The sequence below is a fragment of the Dryas octopetala genome, chromosome 4 (genome assembly GCF_963921425.1).
Source record: "Dryas octopetala chromosome 4, drDryOcto1.1, whole genome shotgun sequence".
NCBI classification, from domain to species: Eukaryota; Viridiplantae; Streptophyta; class Magnoliopsida; order Rosales; family Rosaceae; genus Dryas; species Dryas octopetala.
Genome location: NC_141369.1, coordinates 26,053,522 through 26,063,680, shown reverse-complemented (window position 1 = coordinate 26,063,680; position 10,159 = coordinate 26,053,522). Strand labels below are relative to the sequence as shown.

Genomic DNA, 10,159 nt, shown 5'->3' with positions numbered 1-10,159 from the left:
TGCTTTTCTTTGTTTGAACAAAGCCTTAATACCAGTCCTTGCATACACTAATGAGAATGAATGAAGAAAAAGACTAGGAAAATAGAAAACCCATTCTCCTCTGGCTAGCTTTCTGGAAATAAGTTCATGCAGTTCGACAAAGTAATACACATAATAAGGAAAATGAACAATCAACATGCCATGGAAACAAAATTTCTGAAAGCTTCCAGAGCTCAGCATAAGTCTTGCATGTCCTTATCTAAATGCACCATTAAGATCTATTGCTGTCAAATACCGATTCCCATCGTTAATTGAAATAATCCAGTACTTCAATGCTTTGAAGTGAAATCATAAAATGCATTTTACATACATAAACTTTGAAGGTACGTTCTGCCTATGATTTCTCTTCACTTTCTCTTCAGTTCTTCATTTGTCTTGCATAATTATCAAGCCCACTTGTAAGAGGTCTAATCAAAGATGAATGCATGCAGGGCTTTTGTCTCTATGCCTACAACAGCTTTCTCCTTCCCAACTGATCACCTAACTTCAAGAGATGCTTGTGGGGTATGCTAATATCTCTGGGCCAGCAACCTTGTCCTGTGGCTCCTCAATGAAGAATGAAGAAGATACTTAAACATGATAAACAAGGCAGCTGGGAGAATCCAAACCTCTATAGCTATTAAATGTAATCATGCCTGCATGAATGGTTTAGATTACATATATATAATCGAGAGAAATTAAGGTTAAAGCAGCATTGATTACATCACTACATGGCAAAAGCTGAACTTTAATTCATGTGCTGCAAGTAGAGCTGCATCAATGTGTTGATTAAAGCAAAACGAGCTTTGCTCCTGTCCTGTGACCTGAATGTAGATTATAGCACATATTGCATATATCACTATATCACAAGTCTATTTACAACTCATGGATCCTACTTACAATTGGAATGAGTAAACTCTAACTCTAGATTCTACAACGTACACCATTGATTAACTTTCACATGCAATGAACAGTCCTCATGAAATTAAACAACTACCTTTTTTTATTTCCCATCAAACACAGTGGGTCTTACCTCATCAAGTATTCAAGTACCTCGTAAAATAATTGTCTAAGATAATGTATTTATTTTCATAAATACAACATATTATTAGTCTATTATAATAATATCAGTATTAACAGTTCTACTACTAGTAGTATTGTACTACATGGTTACACAATAGTATTAGTACTATATACAAAAATATTTATTTCACACAGAAACAAGTACACTGCCCAGTCCCCATTTTCTCCTGGGCATTGTTGTGCTACTACCCAAACCTAGAAGACACTTGTTTATTAGGTTTATGGCCTACTAAAAAGACATTTTTGTATTTACATATTATTATATATTGATCATGGTTACACGTGCATTTTACTAATATGTGCAACCTACTTCAAGGAAGCGCACGTATGAACAATACGCATAAGAACATCTTCTGGGTATTCAAACCACCTTTCAATTTGTCTACACGATTTGGTCTTGATAAGAATGGCCAACCACAATCTTGTATCTTTCTAAATGTTTTTCTCTATCCAACCATCTCAGACCCTTCTATCAATTATTGACTTCCACCTCATTTAGAAATCATAATGAAAAGATCTTCATTCTGTCACTCTTTAGCATTGCTACCATACTCTTTTTAAATCCCATTTTCCTTACAAACTAGATCTACATCTATTTTGTGTCTCCAATGTTTACTGAAACAATATAGTAGCAAGCCCTCCAAGACAAAAGAAAATGAAGGTAAGTCTAAACTCTTACCAAATTTAGAATGAGAAGATATTTTCAGTTCTTTGAACTTCATCTTAAACTCTTAACAAATTTAGAATGAGATGATATTTTCAGTTCTTTGAACTTCATCTTCACATTCCATTGGTGCAGTTATTACAATGGGTGAACCACAAATTTCGGAACGGCAGCATTGAGCCTCTCAAGGATCTCAGGATTGGTATTCCTACTACTTTTTCTTTAACATACTTCTTTATACCCCACAATAGGCATCAGTCAAAACTTTTAATTCACATACAATCAGGTTACAAAAAATGAGCATAATAATTCCTTGACAGTGCTCAATATCTAACACTGCAGTTAAGAACTAAAAATTCAATGATTCTTCACAATTAAAAATAAATAAATAAATAAAAACAACAACAACAACAACTCTACACCTCAAGCAAAAGTTGGAAATCAGCCAAAGAGAGGTAGTCTCAGCCAATTGTACCTGCGCCAGTTTGTGTCAGAAACACTAACCTTTCAAGCTAGTAAGCCTAGTATAACACTGCAGCACCCATATTGGTAGAGGCAGCCAATCTTTTGTGGACAGCCCACCTGATCTCTCCTCAAAAAATTGTTGGGAACACCTTAGAATACAAATCATAACCACTAGTAGGTAACTATTGAAATTATTCAACCCTCAGACAGACCGATTTAAATATCCAGAAGTGCAGCCACCAATGTGACTTGCTTATATGCACCGATGAAGTCTTTCTTCCCCGGTTATTCTCATTAATGTCCTAATTCCTTCTGTAACTAATTTCAGGGAACCCATGTATTTGCCTTTCAGCTCAACCATCACTTGATGATCAAGATTCCTATATGAACCCAAGCTTTGGCTCCAGATATGGATCTACATCCTTAGAGCCACCTAAGAAGGACCTAGAAAAATATTTTCCTGAATCTGAAGCCAAGAGAGAAGAAACATCTGCTATTATCTCAGAGCTGTTTCATGGGTTTCTCACCATTGGAACTCTTGGTTCCGAACCTAGTGTCAATGAGCCAGCAACACCAACTTTTGCAACGACTTTAGAGAACTTAACCGAGCAAAAAACAGAGGTGACAGAAAGAGACTTGAAGCTCATCAGCTATGAGCTGGAGAAGTTCCTTGAGACTGAAACAAAAGAAGAAGGGGTCCGTGGATCGTCAGCAAGGACCAGCCATGTTAGCACTATTACCCTCAGTGGCAAGCAAATGGAGGAGTCTGAAGATGAAGAGCATTGGACGACTGTGGTATGCCCGCTCCAAGGATATCTGTTTGGGTCCTCAATTGAATCACCAGAAACAAGAATAGAAGCAAAGAAAGAAAAGGCATCATTGCAAGAGCTGTTTGATAGGACAAAAATAACAGCAGAGAATTGCAAGGAGAAAAGTGAGAGTGAGGAGATAGAAGCCAAGCATAAGCATAAATCTGCGATGCATTTCATGAGGAGGATGATAAAGAAACTCCATGCTTCTTCGAAGAGCTCTACCCCTTCTACTGTTGGTGATGCAACTGATCCTGTTTCCCTCAAGAAGAAACTTGGTGAGGCATCTGATTCTGTTTCAACCAAGAAGAATCCCCATAAGGTTGGGTTCTTACCAACTAGATCTCCCAAGACCCGCAGCCAAACATCATATCTAATGGCTCTTCATCACACACACACACATGTACATACATACATCCTTGCATTGTAATGATTATAACAGTGCCATTCAAGATAAAGCTAAGCCAAAGGAACCTCAATGGTGCTTTACAGCTTTCAGCACACATAAAGGATGTGACACTGACACTGAGGACAAATTATTTGTGTGAAGCAAACATAGCATGAAAATCATCCATGCTAGCATGCTCAGATCTTATGATATGATTTAGACACTCAAATGCAGGTGTTGTAGCCAGGGTACTGCTCTCTGGCAAATCAAGCATCCAGCCAGAGAACCTTATTTATCGAACCAATCAGTACAGTTTCCATGAGATGTCTTCATCAGACAACAATTTTTCTTTTAACAATTTTCCCCAAACTACTAGGTGTTTTTCTTCAATTTTTCATTTCTTTTTGTATGGCATGCAGGTCTTGCGTATGTTCCACAGAAGGACCCATCCTGAAAGCTCTATACATGGAAGAGAATTGACCAAGTCTGACAAATATAAGGACAAGAACAATTCCAGTGACGGTGGTGGTTGTAATGAAAATCTGATGTTCATGGGCGGAGACAACAGAAGGTTCCCTCAAGCATCAATGTTAAATGAGGGGACCAAACATTATAAGAAATACATGAACTTGCCCCCACACGGGCTGAGTGGAAGTAATTTTAGAAGAAAGGGAGAGCAATGGATCAAAACAGACGCAGACTGTAAGTATCAATTTGTATGCTATACCATGGTGACATACTTTGGTTTACTTCCTACCAATTCTGACAATCAAGTACAGAACACCTAACAAAAAGTTCATATACTATACCATCTGTCTTCTATCTATGAAGAGACATTTAAGAGAGAACAATTAATGAATTGAACCCAGATTCTACTACTGTACTTCCAAAAATTGAGAAAACGAGTTTAGTGGAAAGAAAGATAACAGATAAAGTTGGAGAAGAAATGCTTCAACTTTTGATCATGAACATGCATTTTGGTACCAACAAAATGGATGTGAGACAATCAGGAAACGTTTCATTGTCCTTCCTTTTGGACATCGGTTTTTCCACACATGCACCACACTATGGAGTATAGTCACAGTCTGCAAAATTGAGTCTACTATGAATACATCTAACCAACTTGTACTATTTGCATTGCAGACTTGGTGTTGGAGCTGTAGCATAGAAGTTGTAACAAATAGTCAGTGGTCCTGTATTATGAAACAGAATGTCAACGTTGTGTTTGAAAATCTTATCTTGTCATGTACCTATTTGTGAGTGATTAAGTGAGGATGAATTCAAGAAAAGGTGAGGAATACTATAAGGTATCCATCTTGTATTCCTCAGTGTGATGATAACGTTGTGACTAAGTTTTATCTAAATTTCCTAATCAATAAACACGATCTTGGTTATCTACAAGTCTCATTTGAATGGTTGGGACATGAATCATTCTCAGTTTCCTTGGATAAGTATTCCGATTACTAATATACATTGTGATGCATTCCAGATTTTATGTAACCTTGCCCTTCCTATCATTGCCTCTTATGTGTAAAGAAGTAAATATAAGTAAAGAGTCAAACCTATAGCATCCATGTTTATCAGGAGGCAGCAGCATATTTCTGAAATTAAATCGGTAGAGGCTCTTCCCTAAGACTTCCACCCATCTCCATCCTCCAAGATCGATCAACTAGATCTGCTAACTCTCTGAAAGGCGCATTAGAAGTTTCCATAAGCAGAATAAAAATGCATAGAACAAGAAGAAAGCAAGAGACAAGATGAAGGTAGTTCTTAGATACCATTGCAACAATAATCATGCTATGGAGAAGGTTTTATACCACATGGAAATTGAAAGAGCATATTGTAATGTATATATAACTTGCAATGACTCTGCTGGGTTTCAATGAAAATTACATGCACATTGCTCAACAAAACACTAATAGGACATTTATGACTACGATACCAAGCTCACACTATTTTTCCCTGGAGTTAAAATGATGCCTCCATGATATGCAACTAAGTTTAAAGCTGAAATCTACCTTATGCAGGACACCTCTGTCTATCAGAAATTGCATAATGACACACCTCATCAGCATTCCACACAACATTCATCTCCAGGTAAGGAATTCATCTTCACCAGTTCATTCTTTATTTATTTATTTATTTTTATAAGAACACAATTTTATTAAAGCTTCAACAAATTACATAAAAGGTGGACAAGATATCCACCATTAAACAGAGCAAAACAGAAACAATACAAATCCCCACCCAAACAATAATCCGAGAACAGAACAAATTACACAAGCAAAACAATCCCAAAAGCCTAACTAACTGCAGATTTCCAATCCGACCATAAAATAAACAGATTAGACCGAAGACCAAAGTGAAGCCCAAAATATAACTCTATCCCACAAGACCTCCACCCTATCCCCATTATAGTTCTAAAAAATTCATCTATTTCTTTCCACCCAATACACAGCTAATTGTTTCTTTTTATACTTCTCTGCAAAGTTAAGAAAGTTGCCGCATCCTTATTGAAATGCAAAACTTATAATGGGTTGCACTAGTAATTGAATTCATTCATTTTAGTGGAAAACTGAAATTAAATCTCTAACTACCTAGTCCACTAATGCAATGCAGCGAGCAATAAGGAACATATAACAAGTGAACAACGATACAGAATAAGAAGGTAGAAGAGGATTAAAAAAAAGACAGACTTGAGGTCATGGCTGACAACAAGTATGGTTAATTCTTTCTTTAGATGCTTTAGAAGCTTCACAACATCTGCACGTGCCTTCCAATCTGATCAAAACAAAAGTTTATATAAATATCGAATAGAGGATCAGAGATATAAACCCCCCTCCCCAGGGCAAAAAAAAAAAAAAAAAAAAAAGAAAGAAAGAAGCACCAGCACCAATACCAATGAAAAAATTTGGATAAAAAAAAAATTATTGGAACATTTGCCAGAGAAACTCATTTTTTATTTTTTTAAGAATTTTCTGGAGAAAACCTTGAATCCTAATTTTTGAAGTCAGCAGCCAAGCACAGCTGGAACTTTGGCACCATTAGGTCAATTAGGTTCAGTCTTCATGTCCACAAAAAATTGGTTTGTATCTACTGATTAGTGAGTGAGAATAAACTGGTTTGAGTGGAGGAGAGAAGGCCTTTATTGGTTGTCAGTGAAAAATGTTCCCAAGCAAAGCATAATGGTCATTCTTAATGCCTGATCGTTGAAAAGCATTTGTTCATTAGTTCAACATGCATGAAAGGAGCAAATGGGAAGATCGATGATGAAGTAGAATCAATGGGCACAAAATTCATCTTCATACCAAGACCAGCCAGAGGTTCATCCAATATCAATAGATCAGGGGTTTGCACCTGAAGATTAAGGTAAATTGACAAGTATGAGTGACTTCAAGTAAGCTATAACCAGCTATGTAAGACTGAATCTTATGAAAGCATATAGTTAAAGTGCCATCTAATGTGTATTTTCATTTTGGTGTTGTGTTTATATTTATATCAAGGTTCTTACTAGTTGAATAGCCAAGGCAAGCCGACGTTTGTAGCCACCACTGAGGGAGTGAGGATCTCTATCCAATGAGATCCCACTTAAACCGACCTACAGTCATCAGTTAAATTAAAGAACACCACTGAGAAAAAAATAATCTGATAAAAAAATAACAAAAATGTAAAAAAAAAAAAAAATGTCAGAACAAGTAGAAGACAATTTGTTCATACTGAGAAGGGGAACAAGTACCCAATTGATTGCTCTTTGGAGCCTTCGAGCAAGATGCTCCTTCATTTGAAGATCACCCTTTTGCCTTGGCCACCCAAATGTAACTTCATCAAGCACATTATCTGCCACAAAATACCTATCACGGAAAGTGTGCAATTGTGTGATTGATCCATATCCTGGCAAGGATATTAGGGTCGAAATGAGGGGAATTGTAATACCTCTCTGGAAACTGAAATACAATGCCAACTCTTCCTGAGGATAAGGGTTCAGGAGAGTCGCTCGGATAGCCATCATTTCCATATTGTTGAATGTAAATTGAACCTGAAGTTGGTTTGCTTATCCCCGCAAGCAGCTGGAAGAGGGATTGGTTATCATATACAAGATACTGCTTAACAAGAAACGGATAACATAATGAGTAGAAGATCCTTAAATAACATAAACAAGCACACAACCTGTACAAGAGTAGTCTTTCCACTACCGCTCCGCCCAAAAATTAAGCCAAAGCTGCCAAATCAACATAAACAAGTTACCACAATGCATAACAAAATTACCTCACAGAGGCACTTCTACTCGGTAGCAGCTAAAACAGAATATAACAAGCTTACCACAATGCATTTGAGTATGCATGCAATGATATATTGATATTAGACCACAATATGTACCTTTTTTCCGGAAGGGAAAAACTAACAGCATTCAGAAGGCTGAGCTCGGTCCCGGGCGGTTGGTAGCTAACATCCCTAACCTTAAAGTGACACATTGTATAACTTCAGTAATTAGAAGTAACAGACTGTGTTTTACTTTCACTAAACATGTAAGATATTCATAAGCTTATGAACCAATGATCAATTTTGGAGGAAATTAAGTACTTTATAGTTAAACCTTGGAAATCTAACCAAGTAAACTATTCCATATTCGAATGGACAAGCCATAGTTATACAGTATACACATTGCCTACCTCATTATGAATGCTTTCAAAGTATTCATCAAGAACTCAGTCGAAATTAATGGAAGTCTCTAGAAAAAGAAGATTAAAGAAAATCAAGTTGAAAAGGAAACTTACTTCAAAGCTGGAGTAATTGCATTTGAATTTTAGAGATTGAGATTTTCGGAAATTCAAACTGTAAAAACGAGAAAATCCAGCATAATCATAATTGTGAACGTTAAAGTTTCAAAAACAAATAGGATCAAATGTAATTAAGAAAGTTAATCAGACTAGACGCCTGCCTTGATCGTGGTTTGGGCGCGAATGGGGTTGCGGATTCGAGCGCTCTCCGGCCTGTTAATGGCTTGAAAGCGATAACGGAGCTCGCCATGTTTCGCGGTTTGCAGACTGAGAGTTCTGGGCTTTGTCGTAAAATACGAGCCAGCGCTGACAGATTTGGGCTTTGAAGGGCTTGGGTAGTTGGGTTTGGGGCATTTGGGCTACCTTTTAGGATAAACTAAATTTTTTCTTGAGTATTTTAATTTTAAGGTATTGACAATGTAAAAACTTAACTAAAATCACTTTTAACACACAAATTTAACTTACAGATAGCATTCTAGAAGGCTCAATAAAAAACTTAAACTAACACAAGCATAACCCACCCAAAATAAAAACTGAAACTAACACAAGTCCAACCCACTCAAAATTAAAAATTGAAACTAACACAAGCCCAACTCACCCAAAACAACTTCAGCAAGCGCCAAACTGAAATTGCAAACTAAAACTGCAAATTGAAACTGCATCAGAAAACTGAAACATGATCATAAAATTGAAACCGCGACTGCAAACATATTTTCACTACACATTGGACAAATATAAGTTTTTTTTGTCTAAATAATAAAATAAAAGTTTATATACCAGGAATTAGTGCTTTCAACTTTTATTTTATTATTTAGACAAAAAAAACTTTTATTTTTTAAAATTTTATTGGCTAAGATATTTGCAAGATGCTGCACTTCAAATTGGGATGCAAAATATTGAGAGTTAATGATTTTTTTATATTTATTTTTACAATGTTAGAAATGTTTTAAGTTCAAATTCTTATTTCAAAAATGGGAAAAAAAAAAATTGGAATGCAACATTACAATTTTTAGTTTTGGTATGTATGTTATTTCCTCAATTCAGGGTTGAGGAGGGAGTTTGGTAATTAAAGATTTGGTTTATTTGCATACAAAAAATAATGAGATTGTGTTCATTTATTAAGGGCTTGTTTGGGAGTGATTATATAGGAAGCTTGCTCAATAACGCTTTCATTAGAAGTGTTTTTGTTAAAAATTTATAAATTTTTTTGAAAAAAATTCAAGTGCTTCTTTTTGTTAATATACTTAGAATCGCTTCCTAAGAAAGTACCTAGTGGGTACTTCACTCGAAAGCACTTCCAAATATTTTTAGAATCTAAAAGCGTTTTTTTGTTTTTTTCGCCAAATATAAGCAAAATAAGCCGTAAGTTATAATCTTGGCCTCTTGGCTATTGGTCAAATTCGAATATAGCCCCATGTTCCATCTAAAGTTTACTTCTTATGTGCCATGGGAATTTAGCCACATGTTCCTAGTGAGATTAAATTTTCTATTTCCTGATCCTCTCGCACTTCTTTATTTGGCATGTTTTTCTCACGAGCTTAGACGAAAACGTGTATTTATTAGGGGTGGGCATTAAGACCGAAAATACCGAAACCATACCATTCCGTATCGTTTGGTCTCATCCCGTTTTTTTTTTTTTCCAATCCCGTACTGTACCGATCTCAAACGGGATGTGATCGGTCCTGAAGGTTCAATACCGAGATGGTCTCATCCCGTACCGATTAATTAAAATTTAATTAAAAATTTAATTATTTAATTTAATAGGCTCAAATATCACTAAGTCCAATTCATTTTTTAACTTGGATTTAGAAGATAAATTTTGTCTTGAAGAACTTAAATTTTATGAAAGTGTTGAAGCATGTAATGTTTTGTTTATTATCTTAAACTTTACTTGGTTTGCTTTGTAAGTTTGTATTTGTTTTGTAAGTTTCATGGACTAAGTTTACAAGATCAT

The 10,159-nt window shown here is 35.9% G+C and overlaps 2 protein-coding genes across 6 annotated transcripts; one reads left to right on the top strand and one right to left on the bottom strand.

Moving 5' to 3' along the window:
* On the bottom strand, nucleotides 1-8,472 carry ABCI11 (non-intrinsic ABC protein 14). 5 transcript variants are annotated; one of them, XM_086240123.1, is made up of 11 exons: nucleotides 8,367-8,472; nucleotides 8,203-8,260; nucleotides 7,805-7,884; nucleotides 7,595-7,646; nucleotides 7,361-7,494; nucleotides 7,164-7,278; nucleotides 6,939-7,025; nucleotides 6,736-6,784; nucleotides 6,124-6,208; nucleotides 4,990-5,113; nucleotides 1-576 (listed from the first exon to the last, which is right to left on the bottom strand). In XM_086240123.1, exons 1-10 carry the CDS (start codon nucleotides 8,453-8,455, stop codon nucleotides 5,035-5,037), a joined length of 828 nt encoding a protein of 275 aa, XP_086096249.1. In that variant the 5' UTR covers nucleotides 8,456-8,472; the 3' UTR covers nucleotides 1-576; nucleotides 4,990-5,034. The 5 variants fall into 5 exon arrangements, with proteins under 5 accessions (XP_086096249.1, XP_086096248.1, XP_086096252.1 ...); XM_086240122.1 differs by having other exon boundaries at nucleotides 2-674; XM_086240126.1 differs by lacking the exon at nucleotides 1-576 and adding an exon at nucleotides 3,286-3,332.
* Nucleotides 1,757-4,217, top strand: LOC147288960 (protein LAZY 1-like). Its single transcript, XM_086241056.1, has 4 exons — nucleotides 1,757-1,762; nucleotides 1,865-1,967; nucleotides 2,559-3,361; nucleotides 3,847-4,217. Exons 1-4 carry the CDS (start codon nucleotides 1,757-1,759, stop codon nucleotides 4,213-4,215), a joined length of 1,281 nt encoding a protein of 426 aa, XP_086097182.1. The 3' UTR covers nucleotides 4,216-4,217.
* Nucleotides 8,473-10,159: the final 1,687 nt, after the last annotated feature.